We start from the raw sequence: 18,468 nt of genomic DNA, 5'->3' as shown, positions 1-18,468 counted from the left end.
TCCTTAGGCAAATAGATAAATTAAAACCTAACAAATCCCCAGGCCCTGATGAACTGTATGCAAGGGTTCTAAAGGAATGTAAAGAGGAGCTTAGCACACCTTTGGCTAATCTTTTCAACATATCACTACAAACTGGCATGGTGCCAGATAAGTGGAAAATGGCAAATGTGATACCTATTTTCAAAACAGGTGACAGGTCCTTAGCTTCGAACTATAGACCAATAAGCCTAACCTCCATAGTGGGAAAATTTATGGAATCAATAATTGCCGAGGCAGTTCGTAGCCACCTTGAAAAGCATAAATTAATCAACGAATCTCAGCATGGTTTTACAAAGGGACGTTCCTGCCTTACGAATTTATTAACTTTTTTCACTAAGGTATTTGAGGAGGTAGATCATGGTAACGAATATGATATTGTGTATATGGACTTCAGTAAGGCTTTTGACAGGGTCCCACATCAGAGACTATTGAGGAAAATTAAAGCACATGGAATAGGAGGAGAAATTTTTTCCTGGATAGAGGCATGGTTGACAAATAGGCAGCAGAGAGTTTGCATAAATGGGGAGAAATCAGAGTGGGGAAGCGTCACGAGCGGTGTTCCACAGGGGTCAGTGTTGGGCCCCCTGCTGTTCACAATCTACATAAACGACATAGATGAGGGCATAAAGAGCGACATCGGCAAGTTTGCCGATGACACCAAAATAGGCCGTCGAATTCATTCTGACGAGGACATTCGAGCACTCCAGGAAGATTTGAATAGACTGATGCAGTGGTCGGAGAAGTGGCAGATGCAGTTTAATATAGACAAATGCAAAGTTCTAAATGTTGGACAGGACAATAACCATGCCACATATAAACTAAATAATGTAGATCTTAATATTACGGATTGCGAAAAAGATTTAGGAGTTCTGGTTAGCAGTAATCTGAAACCAAGACAACAGTGCATAAGTGTTCGCAATAAAGCTAATAGAATCCTTGGCTTCATATCAAGAAGCATAAATAATAGGAGTCCTCAGGTTGTTCTTCAACTCTATACATCCTTGGTTAGGCCTCATTTAGATTATGCTGCACAGTTTTGGTCACCGTATTACAGAATGGATATAAATTCTCTGGAAAATGTACAAAGGAGGATGACAAAGATGATCCCATGTATCAGAAACCTTCCCTATGAGGATAGACTAAGGGCCCTGAAACTGCACTCTCTAGAAAGACGTAGAATTAGGGGGGATATGATTGAGGTTTATACGTGGAAGACAGGAATAAATAAAGGGGATGTAAATAGTGTGCTGATAATATCTAGCCTAGACAGGACTCGCAGCAATGGTTTTAAGTTGGAAAAATTCAGATTCAGGAGGGATATAGGAAAGTACTGGTTTGGTAATAGAGTTGTGGATGAGTGGAACAAACTCCCAAGTACCGTTATAGAGGCCAGAACGTTGTGTAGCTTTAAAAATAGGTTGGATAAATACATGAGTAGATGTGGGTGGGTGTGAGTTGGACCTGATAGCTTGTGCTAACGGGTCGGTTGCCGTGTTCCTCCCTTGAGTCAATGTGACCTGACCTGACTAGGTTGGGTGCATTGGCTTAAGCCGGTAGGGACTTGGACCTGCCTCGCATGGGCCAGTAGGCCTTCTGCAGTGTTCCTTCGTTCTTATGTTCTTATGTTCTTATATCCCAACACAGCAACCTCGTTTCTGTAAATCCCCATACCTACACCTTGCCTAAATAATTCCGTTTCTACATGCACCGTTGACCATCCCATCACTAAACAACCACTCTTCTTTCACACCTATCTACCTATTTTACCCCCTTCCTGCCCATTTTACCCACCGACCAATTCATTTCCTAGCCTAGCATGAGCCAGTAGGCCTGCTGCAGTGCCCCTTCTGTCTTATTTTCTTTACCCACACCCTTCATCCTCACCCTCTCTTCTGCACACTATGCTCAGCGTCTGTCCATTTGTCCTAGCTCCCACCTAGCTTCACCCTTGAACTTTCCCTACCATCCACTCACCACATGACTGCCAATTACTAGTAGCAGCTGCATCTAAAGCCCTCACTCACTCTCATTTCCCTACATCTTTTTTTCCTTCATACTTTGTTCCCTTTCCCCATAGCACACAGATTAGTGTGTACAAACGTATATTAAACCTTCAACAAAACAAACGAACTTAAGACAAGAGTAAACGAAGAACATCCAGATCTCTGCAATTACAGACACAGAGGTAACTGTCGCGATTATAAATGTAATCATTGGAAAACACAACAATCCTGTCCTTTATTTATGTTGCTTCACTTATCATGAACATAAATAAAGGACAGGATTTTGTTATTAATCAGGAAAAGCTGAAAATTCGAAAACGAGGCAGTCCCGGACTGCAACAGCTTCTCAGATTACATATACAGTATATAACTGGAATGGCGACTACAGAAGACTAGAGGGTTATGGTGGCTGTCATATACACTATAGTACCAAACAATAAATTAAGTTACAATAGAAACAATGAACTTATGATTAATATCATTAAGAGAGTGTCGGGCAGCGAGCATCAACAATCTGATTAATCAGACCCACAACCAAGAGGCCTGATCTATGACCGGGTTACGGGTACAGTTACCCATTCACCCGGAAGCGACTACAGGTATACTACAGGTATCTTAAGTGATTTCAACAATGAATAAATAGGACTGGAAGACCTGGGATCCCCAAGGGAACTTGGAAATGTGAAGGGTAAATCTCTTCGACACATCAATGCTGTTCTTCCTAATGTACACCATCAGAACTCATTGAGAGTGAGAGAAGCTGTCCCTGTGATGGCTTGTTCCAGGCAAACTAAGTTTGCCTGGGACAAGCCATCACTTCATAATTATGTTCTGCTACCTAGTGAAGGTGTAGACTCCAACACACTATTATACTGCAGATGCGACTGCGAGGAAATGAAATTATTAAAAAAAAAAAAAATACCGCGGAAAAAGGCAAGTAATAGACAAACCATCTAAGAAATGATGAGATATTTGAACTGTAACTCAGTGAAACGTTAAAAAGGGTAAAAAGACGAGAGACAATGGACGAATTCTTGGTTCAGATGATGTAAAGATGCAAGTCAAGAACAAAAGCGCCTGAACAAAAAAAAAATGAAAAGAGGACACAATACAGTACAAAACAGAGACAAGGATACAGGAACTATGTATACCAATGTAAGGAGGTAAGCAGATAAGAAATTAAAAGTGGACATTGCGGCTAAAGCAAAAGTAGAGCCAAACCTATTAACTCGGTGGCACTCGATGTATGCACAAGGCTTATTCCTCTAAGAAAAAGGAGGAGTAGATGTAAAATAGAAAGAGACAGGCGCTCCCTTTACAGGCGACGGAAAAGAATAACAGAGCGGCTAAAAGAGGTCAATATATCTGAAATGCGTAGGGAGACACTGGTCAGAGAAATAGCAAGCATCGAACTTAAGCTAAAAGAATCCTTTAGGAGTCAGGAATCGCGGGAAGAACTAAAAGCCATAAATGAAATCGAAAGAAACCCAAAGTATTTCTTCTCCTATGCCAAATCAAAATCGAGAACAACGTCCAGTATTGGGCCCCTACTTAAACAAGATGGGTCCTACACAGATGACAGCAAGGAAATGAGTGAGCTACTCAAGTCCCAATATGACTCAGTTTTTAGCAAGCCGCTAACCAGACTGAGAGTCGAAGATCAAAATTAATTTTTTTATGAGAGAGCCACAAAATTTGATTAACACAAGCCTATCCGATGTTATCCTGACGCCAAATGACTTCGAACAGGCGATAAATGACATGCCCATGCACTCTGCCCCAGGGCCAGACTCATGGAACTCTGTGTTCATCAAGAACTGCAAGAAGCCCCTATCACGAGCCTTTTCCATCCTATGGAGAGGGAGCATGGACACGGGGGTCGTCCCACAGTTACTAAAAACAACAGACATAGCCCCACTCCACAAAGGGGGCAGTAAAGCAACAGCAAAGAACTACAGACCAATAGCACTAACATCCCATATCATAAAAATCTTTGAAAGGGTCCTAAGAAGCAAGATCACCACCCATCTAGAAACCCATCAGTTACACAACCCAGGGCAACATGGGTTTAGAACAGGTCGCTCCTGTCTGTCTCAACTATTGGATCACTACGACAAGGTCCTAAATGCACTAGAAGACAAAAAGAATGCAGATGTAATATATACAGACTTTGCAAAAGCCTTCGACAAGTGTGACCATGGCGTAATAGCGCACAAAATGCGTGCTAAAGGAATAACAGGAAAAGTCGGTCGATGGATCTATAATTTCCTCACTAACAGAACACAGAGAGTAGTCGTCAACAGAGTAAAGTCCGAGGCAGCTACGGTGAAAAGCTCTGTTCCACAAGGCACAGTACTCGCTCCCATCTTGTTCCTCATCCTCATATCCGACATAGACAAGGATGTCAGCCACAGCACCGTGTCTTCCTTTGCAGATGACACCCGAATCTGCATGACAGTGTCTTCCATTGCAGACACTGCAAGGCTCCAGGCGGACATCAACCAAATCTTTCAGTGGGCTGCAGAAAACAATATGAAGTTCAACGATGAGAAATTTCAATTACTCAGATATGGTAAACATGAGGAAATTAAATCTTCATCAGAGTACAAAACAAATTCTGGCCACAAAATAGAGCGAAACACCAACGTCAAAGACCTGGGAGTGATTATGTCGGAGGATCTCACCTTCAAGGACCATAACATTGTATCAATCGCATCTGCTAGAAAAATGACAGGATGGATAATGAGAACCTTCAAAACTAGGGAGGCCAAGCCCATGATGACACTCTTCAGGTCACTTGTTCTATCTAGGCTGGAATATTGCTGCACTCTAACAGCACCTTTCAAGGCAGGTGAAATTGCCGACCTAGAAAATGTACAGAGAACTTTCACGGCGCGCATAACGGAGATAAAACACCTCAATTACTGGGAGCGCTTGAGGTTTCTAAACCTGTATTCCCTGGAACGCAGGAGGGAGAGATACATGATTATATACACCTGGAAAATCCTAGAGGGACTAGTACCGAACTTGCACACGAAAATCACTCACTACGAAAGCAAAAGACTTGGCAGACGATGCACCATCCCCCCAATGAAAAGCAGGGGTGTCACTAGCACGTTAAGAGACCATACAATAAGTGTCAGGGGCCCGAGACTGTTCAACTGCCTCCCAGCACACATAAGGAGGATTACCAACAGACCCCTGGCAGTCTTCAAGCTTTGTAGATGGCACTGGACAAGCACCTAAAGTCAGTTCCTGATCAGCCGGGCTGTGGCTCGTACGTTGGTTTGCGTGCAGCCAGCAGCAACAGCCTGGTTGATCAGGCGCTGATCCACCAGGAGGCCTGGTCACAGACCGGGCCGCGGGGGCGTTGACCCCCGAAACTCTCTCCAGGTAAACTCCAGGTAAACTACGAAAGCAAAAGACTCGGCAGACGATGCACCATCCCCCCAATGAAAAGCAGGGGTGTCACTAGCACGTTAAGAGACCATACAATAAGTGTCAGGGGCCCGAGACTGTTCAACTGCCTCCCAGCACACATAAGGGGGATTACCAACAGACCCCTGGCAGTCTTCAAGCTGGCACTGGACAAGCACCTAAAGTCAGTTCCTGATCAGCCGGGCTGTGGCTCGTACGTTGGTTTGCGTGCAGCCAGCAGCAACAGCCTGGTTGATCAGGCTCTGATCCACCAGGAGGCCTGGTCACAGACCGGGCCGCGGGGGCGTTGACCCCCGGAACTCTCTCCAGGTAAACTCCAGGTCCTCGCATCCAAGCAAGGGTCAGTGCCACCTATAAAGAGGGTAACACACCATGAGCAATCTAGCACTTAAATAACTACTGAGGAAGTAAGGGAACTCCTGATGAAAGCCCTTGAAAGGCTGAAGCTGGCGAAGAGTTCTTGATTTAAGGAATTTGAGCTATGCAGTATAAAATCCGCGGAGTGGCTTGTGTTTGGGTTTTCACTCGGTAGACTTTTTCTATACAGCCACAGTGTGCTGATTTCACGGGTACCATGCAGAGATGGTCAGAGTAATCCACTTTTGCGGCAGAAATCACTTTACCACATCCGAACCTTACAAGGCTTCTCTGTATGAAGAACTTTTTTGAATACAGTCGCATGGCAAACTTCTGACGAAAGGGGCGGCTCACTCCTGACACAGAGGGCAATCTACCGCTTGTCAACAGTCAGCGTCCCCTTCATTAGTCGTTAAGATGCATCTAAAAACTTCACCATACAGATGCATCCAAAAACTTCACCATACTTCATCTACCTGGAAGGAAAGGAAAGCCTAGAGCTGGTAAAGTGACTTATGCTGAAAAGGTGAACCGATTTGACCATTGCTGTACAGAGTCCGTGACAACAGCACGCTGTGGATGTACACAAAAAGTGACTATAGGCGCCGCGTCCACAGCACCCTAGAATCTAGCCTCACACTGCGGATTTATGCAAGTCAATGGGAGTGAAAAACCTAAAAAGCAAGCTGCTCTGGCAGTTTCACACTACTATGGATCAAGCCTAATTAGGTATTCATGAAGAGATACTTCCTAGCTGGCTTACTGTAAGTAGAGCAAAGGATAACGCAACACAAGAGACTTTGCAGACGTCGGGGAACAACGAGAAAACTCAATTAGTGCTAAAGGACCACGACTCTTCAGCACCGTCATTCCATGCATAAGGGAAGATTGCCCAACAAACCCTTAGCTGTCTTCAGGAGGGAACTCGACAGATTCCTAAAAACAGTTTGGTGCATATGTTGGACTGTGGGTGGTGGGCACAACAACTTAGAGACCTGAACTGGGATCGGGCCGTGACCTCCAAAAGCAACTGCAGGTAAGCTACTGGCATGTGCAGGTGCCCTGTGATCAACTGTATAGATCACGGGTCCCCAATCTGTGGCCCGTGGGCCGCATGTGGCCCTTCTAGGAAATGGATACGGTCCTCACATGAAATCATGAATTCACTGTTATGTAGGTTCCACACTGCACAGTGTCTAGAAAACCGTGCGGCCCTTATTACACATGTGATCAAACGAGGCCCACTTGTGTAGGAAGGTTGAGGACCACTGAAATATAGATCATTCCTGGGTTTTCGAGTCCGTGCAATAACTTCAGAGTTTTTTTTTATTGGTTTTAGATCTTCACTGCTGATACTGAGCTGCATTAGAAACTTATGTCGCACTCTGTACTTCTGCGTGCGTTGAGGCAGTGGAGGCTGGGCTTTTGTGATATGGGGATGTTTCTGGGATTGTGCAGCGACCGTAAAGCATCTAATTATAATCATACTCATTTCCTTCAAGTTGATGCCTTGTTACTGGTAAAAGCTCTTAATCCAAGGAATCAGAGCAAGTCTCCTCTTCATCGGATCAAAACTGTTTACCTTTCATTCTCCAGGCATTGTATTCTTTTTCGGGATTAACACTTCCCCATGAAGATATGGCTACTACTACCACCACTACTACTACTAATAATAATAATAGTAATAAGAATAAGAATAATGTTCCCCCGGAAGTGTCATAAGGTAAGACACCATCATTAATATCATTCGCAAAATTTTTGTATTATTCACACGCTACTTGATCAGTGAGCGTCCTTGAGATGTATTAAACGTGCTTAGAATAGGTCAAGGATCACAACATGACTGACCCCTGCAAAGATGGTGTGTCATCAATACCATGGTAACAGAAAAGGAGGAGCGACATCCACCTCACTTGGTGGTGTCATCCACATCATGGTAAATGAGAGAGATGTGGAGGCTTCACCCTTCTTGGGTGGAATTGATATCGAAGCTCACTAGCTGAGAGACTCGTGTTTTTCACACGTCATAGTTGTAATTAAACGTTGCATCGTTCCACCAGTTTCTTTTTTTAATATCAGCCATTCTAACACCTCACAATGAACGTTAAAGGATTGATGCATAGTGTTTAAGTTTACATGTGAATATATTTAAAGAAACAGTAATCCTTCATTCCTTTACCTGTATTTTTTCAGGTCTGTCTGTCCGTCCGTCTCTCTCTCTCATACTGCAAGGTTACAGTGAGTATATCTTGCCTACATTAATCATGCATGTACTAACATCCTAGACAAGTTTCTCTTCATACTTATTGATCGATAATTCAAGTAGCTGAGTAAATTAGATATGTTAACCTGTCATATTTTTTAGTTGCACAGTAGACCTATGAAATGTTAACTTAGGTATACTACAATGGGGGTTTCCTTCGTAACGAAACCATTTTGAACTTGAGTTCTGCTAAATTTGGTTATTTTATTCAATTTACATTAACGTAGCTTAACTAATCTTAAATAACGAGCACAGGGAAATCGGTCAAGAACAGAACATCGAAAAAAAAAGTGCTGTGGAAAATAATTTCCCAAAAATTATGCTGCATGACAATGTCTTCCATTGCAGACACTGCAAGGCTCCAGGCGGACATCAGCCAAATCTTTCAGTGGGCTGCAGAAAACAATATGAAGTTCAACGATGAGAAATTTCAATTACTCCGATATGGTAGACACGAGGAAATCAAAACTTCGTCAGAGTACAAAATAAATTCCGGCCACAAAACAGAGCGAAAAACAAACGTCAAAGACCTGGGAGCGATCATGTCGGAGGATATCACCTTCAAGGACCATAACATTATATCAATTGCAGCTGCTAGAAAAAATGACAGGATGGATAATGAGAACCTTCAAAACTAGGGATGCCAAGCCCATGATGGCACTCTTCAGGTCGCTTGTTCTATCTAGACTGGAATATTGCTGCACACTAACGGCACCTTTCAAGGCAGGTGAAATTGCTGACCTAGAAAATGTACAGAGAACCTTCACAGCGCGCATAACGGAGATAAAACACCTCAATTACTGGGAGCGCTTAAAGTTCCTGAACCTGTATTCCCTGGAACGCAGGCGGGAGATACATGATTATATACACCTGGAAAATCCTAGAGGGACTAGTACCGAACTTGCACACGAAAATCATTCACAACGAAAGCAAAAGACTTGGCAGACGATGCAACATCCCCCCAATGAAAAGCAGGGGTGTCACTAGCACGTTAAGAGACAATACAGTAAGTGTCAGGGGCCCGTGACTGTTCAACTGCCTCCCAGCATACACAAGGAGGATTACCAATAGACCCCTGGCAGTCTTCAAGCTGGAACTGGACAAGCACCTAAAGTCGGTACCTGACCAGCCGGGCTGTGGCTCGTACATTGGATTGCGTGCAGCCAGCAGTAACAGCCTGGTTGATCAGGCTCTGATCCACCAGGAGGCCTGGTCACAGACCGGACCGCGGGGGCGTTGACCCCCGGAACTCTCTCCAGGTAAACTCCAGGTATAATTTTATAATGTAAATATACCTGATTAATACATTACTTTGCTCTAAAGTGTATTTTTAAAGAAGTGAACTAACAGGGAAGCTCTGCGCCTGCGCTGAGGAGCAGGGAGGAGATGCCATTGTTTTTTGAATGTGGTACAAGCGCGCTAATGTAATGTGCATAATTTTCGTCACTCTAGGGGTTATATTGGGCTTAAAACCTCTCAAATAAGAGCCGAAATTGTTGGATTTGCAGTCCTGCATAACGTGAGCATTAAGCAGATGGACAGGACAGCTCCAGGAACCTCAGATAAGCTGTCTAATTTATGTTGTAATTCTGGCCAGTATTTTCATCATAAATTTAGGCAGAGGAGGGTTCTGTACATGACACACAGTAATCTCCAGACTAATTGGTGAGTGTTATGATTATAAATTCTCCTTCTGTTACATAAATGTGTATATGTAATCATTTATTAATTTTAACATACAGTCCACAAATTTATAATAATTACCATAATTCTTGGTAATGTATCTAATGAGATGCATCCAGGTAAATTTAATTTTCCACAAGTGTGCTAAAAACGAAAATACTGATTTTTTTTTGGCACTCTCCAAAAGTCTAAAAACATACGTAATTCATTAAGATGACAAGTTGGCCTTTATGGCAGTACATGCAAAATAAAAGAAATGAACATATCAATGAGAATAGGTTGTTGAGGTATCCCTGGTGTAGTCCCAATGAAAATAAATCATACTGATTTGCTTTGGTTATCCTGGGTTACTTCTGCGTAATGTACCATCAGTGGATGATGATAACTGTGTTTACTGTAACCATTGTATGTGTAGCAATCTCAGTAAAACCATGTGTACTTAACCTAATTATTATTATCCATTTTTCTACGGTAGCTTTGCTGGGAAAATAGCATTAGTTTTGTGATTAAGGGGACAGAGACTCGAGCCTTCAACATTGACTCGAGAAACTCTCCAACACTTGGTAAGTGGTGACTCACACGGGTTTAACTTCATGTAAATATATTATATTTTACTGATTTTTCTGTGAGATCTTTCAAAACAACGACAGTGTAGATATATTGTAAGTAATCTAGACACATGTTGAAAACAATGACATTCATATTATAGTATATTTGTTAACCCATTGTTCAAAGTATAATACACAATATAAATAAATATATAAAAGAAATATAATGAGATCAAAAGTATATAATACCGACAAAATGATGAATAAGCCATATGTGCAACATCTATGTGCTTTAGCCTGTATAAATGATATACAAATATAGTCATTTTTATAGTTAATAAATGATATATACATAATACATGGTACGAGATTAAGAAGGCGAAATGGGTGGAAATTTACAATATAACCAAAGAAAAAAATAGTTTTACATTACAGTTTTAGCAATCACCACAAACCACTCGTCTTCACTGGCAGCCGCTGCTCAGACAGAAGCCATTAATAAGACGCATATTTAGCAAAACATGAAAATTATAGATGCAGGTGAGTTTTCGACTGACAGTCTTGGGAAGCTGAGCGGTTTATCGCCTATTGGCTGACGCAGGGATAATGGGCGTAACCATCACAAGATTGTGATTCTGTGATTGGCTGGCAAGTCCTGCCATGGGAGGTGTGTCTTGTTAGGTATAAAAGTGTTGATCTGCCACAAATTTGTCGAGTTTGTAGCTGGTCCGGCTCGAGTACACAGATTTAGTTGTGAAAAACTTTTTCTCGGCAAAAATGTGTGGTGAGTACCTGCATGTTAAAACATATATATTAACTGATTTGAGTTATACCAAATAAAATTGCGAATTATGAACATATTTGCGCGGTATTCATAATTTACAGCGAATTTTCCCTTCAAGGGATGCTGGTGATTTTTTTTTATTATTTAAGGAATTACTGCTATCACTTCCAATCCCTCGAAACAAACTTCAGAGTGCTTCCAATTACCAAGGTAATGTGTGACCCACGAGGGTTTAGTGCTTCCCGTGAATATAAAATTGCAGCGAATTTCTCGACGCCTCTGCATTAATCTTCTGAGTAGTGTTGGAACCTCTCTATTGATTAGTATTTGTTCCATTGCTCTGTGGAGCCTCAAGAGTCTGGCGTTTATATTTGTTTCGTCTGCTGTCACACAGTGTTGTTGTGGATGCTCTAGGGTGGAGGAGCCTGGTGTATTTATGATCCTTTATACTAAGAAAAAGTAGACGTACGCCTCGAGAAGATGTGTGGTAAGTGATACGCATAACAATAAAGCTATATTGCTCGAAACTACAGCATATAAGCTAAACTTAGAATAAATATAATGATTTCGTCTACATACAGGAGTCTGCAGTGCTTTCATGCATAGGTTACATTTAATTTGATATATCTGGTTAATTGGTTGTCATATCAAAGACACATATCTTATTGGAGTAATACTGTGGTGTGAATTAAGTGGAAGGTATGGAGGCTTCACAGCAGAGGAGCTGGCACCTGTGGTCGACGTGGCTCAAGATTCTACCTGTTACCCTCCATATGCGCTAATTTACACCGATTTTTTGTATGCAGCGCTTTGGTAAATGTTGCAGCGAGTGTTTAATTTGTAAGAATTCAGATGAATTCTTTCATTTGCAGTCTGACTTTGTTATAGTGCAAGGGGTAAAAGGTGGCATGTGGACACCGGCACGGTAGAGTAGCCAGTTTTCCCATTAAGAGTTCCCAACAGCTACTGTTTGGAATATTGAAAATATGCGTGGTTTGAGTAATCATTTGCAAAGCGTTTATGTACATATAACAGTAAATTGTGACTAATCTACGAGTGAAAGGAAATTGTCATAATTTATCCATTTTGCCACGAATATTACGTCAAATTTACGTGTGCTTTCCATTTGTTCTGGACATTATACAAATAATGTGAGTATTTAAAAATATACTTTCATCCACTGTACAACTGTAAAACCCGAGTTTTGTAGTTATATCACTTCTGTGGCGTTTTAACAAGGAAAAAGTAACTTCAAATTAACCTTCCTGGAACACCTGTGTATATATGTATGCATGTGTCCGATTACGTGCGCACTGGCAAGGTATCTGCCTCAGGCTTGTCCCAGTGCAACAGATTAATATTTACACATTTCCCCACCGTTGCTGAAGGTCGATACTCTTAGTTTTTATACACAGTTGTTTTTCCACTACTCAGGTTGGTATCAGATCAAGCTTTCGCGAAAATTCTTCGCGGTACGCTAACCGAATCTGTAACGTGCTGGAGAGAGCCGCAATAACCAGAACTGCCTTACGTTACACAAACACACCCATATATATTTTTTGTTTGGGTCTTCTTTACACCAGCAGACACCCTTCAAGGGAAGCGGGTACATTGACGTTGGAAGGCTCTTGGTCCAAGTAGCGTGAGCTACTCTGCCCATCTTCAGATCAAATTATGCAGCGTCTCAGAGACATGGGAGGCAATGAGGTTCAATTCAAGGATGGGGAAGATAAGACCAGTTCCTTTGATCAATAGCCCATTATAAGATTCTAGACACCTGCCTTGAAAGATCAAATCTGATTACTTCCACTCATCCCATTTTCATCAGGCACTGTATGATCCTTACAAGATTATCATTCCCCGATGAATATAATTGTGGACTGGCACTGTTGTCCATAATACTTAGAGCAAGGGAAAAGTGCTATCATTGTACAATTCGAATGATTTGGCTATCCAGAATGGTTCTTAACGAAGGTGAGGCAACAACCAAAATGATTCACTATATAAACTAATAATTTAAATGAAAGCAACACATTGGCAACTGATACTAGATTATTTTTTTGCCACAACAATACTTAACTATTTTTTTTTGCGAATACAATACCCCGAAACACCTGAAGTAACATAAAAAATGTCATCCCTACTTACAAGAACACTGCACCTTATTAATGCACCTACAATGCATTGGGTGTGCATGGAATTCATTACAAAGACTATCAAATATATAGAGAGGAAACAAATTTAATCTCAGACTACAGGGTGGTCGGTCAAGCAGTTGACAAGGACATCTGGGCAAAGGCAAAGCTGCGAGAGTAAGAAAACTTCAAATATATCACCCCTCAGCGTATTACCTGTTGCCACTCCCCCACCTGGCGTATTACCTGTTGCCACTCCCACCTGGCATATCACCTGTTGCCACTCCCCCACCTGGCATATTACCTGTTGCCACTCCCCCACCTGGCGTATTACCTGTTGCCACCCCCACCTGGCATATTACCTGTTGCCACTCCCCCACCTGGCATATTACCTGTTGCCACTCCCCCACCTGGCATATTACCTGTTGCCACTCCCCCACCTGGCATATTACCTGTTGCCACTCCCCCACCTGGCATATTACCTGTTGCCACTCCCCCACCTGGCATATTACTTGTTGCCACTATTTAACCTGGCATATTACCTGTTGGCACTTCACCACCTGGTGTATTATCTGTTGTCCCCCCCAACCTGGCATATTACCTGCTGTCACTCTCCCACTTTGTGTATTATCACTCCATCACCTGTTGTTTCCCCCCCCCCCCAATATCAGTTGTCACTGACCTTGGCATATGTAGAGTGCGAGGCAAAAAGACTTGCGGCTGTGGTGGGCAAGATTGGCGATGTTTACGCCTCGGCAACCTCATGTAAATGCGCCGAATAGATAAAGCTTGCGATTTTGGCTTCAATAGCAACGCTCTTCTTGCCAAGTAAGGCTAGCGAAAATTTGTGTGTGCAATAATTTTGCAAAAATATATTTCATTGTGTTTGTTCATTATTAAATTATTAACTTACCTAAAATATATTTAGTTGGATTAGGCTAAATTAAATTGCGCTTGTTATAGCAAGGTTAGGTAAGTTTTTGTAATGTTCTTTTGGTAAAAATTAATTTTTACATTAACATAAATTAAACAAAATAAATCTTTAAACGTATAAGAGAAAATGTTAGAAAGGACTAAATTTTAAATGAGTTTTTGCTAATTGACCAGTTTTACTTATTCGGCACGACGTAAGCAAGCCGTCGGGAGAGATGGGACAAGTCTTAAAATTTAAAATTAGTAAACACGGTCTAGTAGTCAAAAACGTTTCTGGCATTTTTGTTATAGACATCGGTTTATTATGTGGGAACGCCATAAGAACCTGATAGGGATCAATTGGAAAATTACTAATAATGTCGGTTAGCTGAACGACTTTTTTTTTTTTTTTTTGGGCAGGCCACGAATTGTTATTCCAGTAATCATAAATGTTATGGTATGACTTGTTTATAGCTAAATATAGGTTCAAACATTATTATTATTACTACAATAAAAACTAAGTGCTAAACCCACAAGGGTCATGCAGCGCTCCTTATTATGTAGGAACACCTGATTTAAACTAGAAACCAGCTGATGATTTTTTCGAGTTATTAACTCCTGAGGCTGATTTCCATTGAGATCTTTTATAGGCCCTTACCCGGGATACGGCCCAAGAGTTTTCTAACTTCCCAGCTAGTGTCGGTTCGACTCCCTCTTAGTAGTGAGCTGAGCGCTCTAACCATTGTACTAGTGACTAGGAAGAGATCAACTTAGCCTGAGGGGGGTTTTTCACACCAGGTATGGTTATTTAGTTTTTGAAAACGTTTGGGGATATATTGCTTAAAACATGAAAACTAAGGATACTTTGATGGAGAGAGAACTGTTGCCGCAATAAAATATCCCGTTGTACGTGTCCTTTTACCTAATATACTGTCAGTAATTCTTCCAACGGTATTACAGTGACAGCCTCACACAATCAGCCATCCACTGATAAACAGTTTATTTCAGCCTATGGTCTGTTGTAGGCTTTATTCGGAGAGCCTGTAATCCAGAATAACCTGAGAAAGCCAGTGTGGCTAATTTCCATTGAGGCTGTTTAGGTCTCTTTCCCAGGATGCTACCTACAACAGTCGGCTAATGCGCAGTTACCTATTTACTGCTAAATGAACAAGGGAAACAAATGTAAAAACACTTCCCTACATCCCCCCTCCCTTTTCCACGCCCAAGATCAAACTTGTGTCCTTTGGTGGTGAGCCGAATGCGCTAAGGTGTCCCGTGGCCTTGTAAGCAACGCTCACGCCTCATACACGTGTCCGTGGTTCAATCCCCGGCAAGGGTGCAAACATTGGGCGTGTTTCTTTACACCTGTCCCTGTTCACCTGGCAAGTAAGTAGATACCTGGGTGTTAGTCGACTGGTGTGGGTCACATCCTGCCTTTCTTGGATTATCATGGGTGGCTCACCCTCCGGGGTTAAAAATCCAATAAAATCTTACATTATCTTACTCTCTGATATATAAATGTCTAGCCTATTTTCAAGTCCGTCTTGTTGATGGGTCTTGGTAATTACCTAAACAGGCTTTTGCTAACGCTGCGAGATCTGCCAGGATGTGATAACTGTGTGGGTTTATATGTTGTAAATAGCAATAGCGTTGCGGATCAAGAAGATGCTAAGAAAGCGTGGGCTGGCCTAGGCTTTGTTGAATACACTGAGCCATTATTATTATTATTATTATTACAGCAGCACACTTTGTCGATGGGACTTGTCGTACCTACTCGCATCTCGGGTTTCACTTTCTCCCTGGGCAGGTTTCTGACTGTCGACAATTAAACGGCAACAGTGTAGGCTATACGTGGCGAGTGTGCCTAGTGTACAACAACAACCGTCTTAACAGCTTGACCTTCCTATGCTAACCTTCCTATGGTGTAGAAATATACCTAGTTGGATGAATCTTATTGTGGCTAGCTGGTCTAGTGGTTAGCGCGACGGGCTGGAGTTTTGAGACTCTATGACCGCGGGTTCAATCCCGGCCGGGGGTATGGTTGACTCAATACTGTCAACCAGGCTGCTAGACATGAGACTGGCCGCTGGGAGTCGGACGATGATCCCGGCAATCCTCACCAGGTAAATAACCCCACCACCCATCCACTTCGCCTGACCAATGTGCACCAACCAGCCACCAACGCCGCCCCTCCACAATCTTAGCTGATACCAAAGCTACAACCTAATACAAACCATTCTGGAACCACAAGCAATACGCCTGCAGGCCAACAGGTCTACTGCGGTGCTATGCTCTTGTCTTATGCAGATTTGAATGTTTCCTGTTGCTGATTGGCCATTGCGTTGCCAGATATATGTTCTATTTAATTTGTTATTTGAGGTTAAATATACGTTTTATACAAGTTTAATATAACCAAACCTAAGATAACCTAGCTTAACTGAAACTGAAGAAAACTGTATTTTCAAGTTTAAAATGAACGTTTAAAAAATTGAGGTTAGGCTGCTTAATGACTCGCTCAAGCGACTGATTTTTAGCCATGAAGGGGCCATGTATTACATTAATTTTCTTAGGAAATTCCTAGCGTCAAATTCGTAACATTTCCCGTAATTAAACAAATATTATTTTAAAGTTAGGCTAGATTAGTTTGGATTCTTAAACATAAAAGCTATATGTCTGCATGCGTAAGCGTCAATCACAGAAAATATGCAAATATACACGATTATTACTCGTGGAATGAGAATGGGCTGAAGAATGTCTCTTACAAACACACCCACATACGGCCGCGATGTGAGGAAAAATCCATGACAGGGTAGTCCTAATTCATCGGATCAAGACCTTCGAAAGTATCTAGGCACGCTCCTTGAAGGGCTCAGTTTCCAGAAAATAAATCTCTGTGAGCGAAACACGAATATTTAATGAACATTTCTGGCGCAACTAACCCTTATTAGCGTCATTATACACTCAGTGGCCCCTTTATTAGATACACCTGCTTTTTAATGCACATATATCTTCAGCCAATCACGTGGCAGCACCTCAGTGCCTAAACGCATTCAGATATGGTCAAGTTGTTCAGAGAACATCAGAATGGGGAAGATTTCCACCCCCTGTGGCTTGTCTTGCATTGTTAAGATCGCCTGTCTGCGATTGTGTGTATATATATATATATATATATATATATATATATATATATATATATATATATATATATATATATATATATATATATATGTGTGTGTGTAGACAAAGAACTTTGTTCATGAAAGCAAAGAGGGGAATGTATACCTGGAGTTTACCTGGAGAGAGTTCCGGGGGTCAACGCCCCCGCGGCCCGGTCTGAGACCAGGCCTCCTGGTGGATCAGAGCCTGATCAACCAGGCTGTTGCTGCTGGCTGCACGCAAACCAACATACGAGCCACAGCCCGGCTGATCCGGAACTGACTTTAGGTGCTTGTCCAGTGCCAGCTTGAAGACTGCCAGGGGTCTGTTGGTAATCCCCCTTATGTGTGCTGTATGAGAGTAAAGTTATACCAATGCCTTATATATGGGTGGGAAGCATGTGTGGTGAATGTTGCAAAGAGGAGAAGGAGGGAGGCAGTGGAGATGTCGTGTCTGAGGGCAATGTGTGGTGTAAATATAATGCAGATAATTCGTGGTTTGGAAATTAGGAGGAGGTGTGGGATTACCAAAAGTATTATCCAGAGAGCTGAGGAGGGGTTGGTGAGGTGGTTCGGACATGCAGAAAGGAGGGAACAAAATAGAATGACTTCGTTGCAGTTTTATAACTAGTGTAAGCGCGCCTCTGGCAAGACAGTGATGGAGTGAATGATGAAAGTTTTTCTTTTTCGGGCCACCCTGCCTTAGTGGGAAATGGCCGATGTGATGATAAATTCTATACGTATATATATATATATATATATATATATATATATATATATATATATATATATATATATATATATATATTATATATATGTATATATATGTAATATATATGTATATATATATATATATATATGTATATATGTATGTATATATATATATATATGTATGTATATATATATGTATACATGTATATGTATATGTATATATACATATATACTTATATATGTATATATATATACATATATATATATGTATATATATATATATAGAGGAATAAGCTTACTGAGTATACCAGGAAAAGTGTACGGTAGGGTTATAATTGAAAGAATTAGAGGTAAGACAGAATGTAGGATTGCGGATGAGCAAGGAGGTTTCAGAGTGGGTAGGGGATGTGTAGATCAAGTGTTTACATTGAAGCATATAC

At 41.6% G+C, this 18,468-nt stretch overlaps 2 protein-coding genes across 5 annotated transcripts in view; one reads left to right on the top strand and one right to left on the bottom strand.

Annotated features, from left to right (window-relative positions):
* Positions 1-14,018, bottom strand: part of Su(z)12 (Polycomb protein Su(z)12) — a 235,063-nt gene extending 221,045 nt beyond the window's left edge. Inside the window, exon 1 of the mRNA XM_053791982.2 lies at positions 13,933-14,018. The gene's annotated coding sequence lies outside the window, so the exon portion shown is untranslated. The remainder of the gene's footprint in view (positions 1-13,932) is intronic.
* Positions 10,976-18,468, top strand: part of LOC128699340 (glutamine--fructose-6-phosphate aminotransferase [isomerizing] 2) — a 110,644-nt gene continuing 103,151 nt past the window's right edge. For 3 of the 4 annotated variants that reach the window (XM_070098231.1, XM_053791992.2, XM_053791991.2), the window contains exon 1: positions 10,976-11,115. In XM_070098231.1, coding sequence (XP_069954332.1) covers positions 11,109-11,115 — 7 coding nt within the window. In that variant the 5' untranslated portion in view covers positions 10,976-11,108. Of the gene's footprint in view, positions 11,116-11,445; positions 11,603-18,468 lie in introns of those variants that run through there. The other variant, XM_053791990.2, reaches the window with a different exon arrangement.

The sequence above is a fragment of the Cherax quadricarinatus genome, chromosome 61, assembly GCF_038502225.1.
Source record: "Cherax quadricarinatus isolate ZL_2023a chromosome 61, ASM3850222v1, whole genome shotgun sequence".
Lineage (NCBI taxonomy): Eukaryota > Metazoa > Arthropoda > Malacostraca > Decapoda > Parastacidae > Cherax > Cherax quadricarinatus.
Note: the sequence above shows the minus strand (reverse complement) of the source record. Positions and strands in the feature narration are given on the sequence as shown.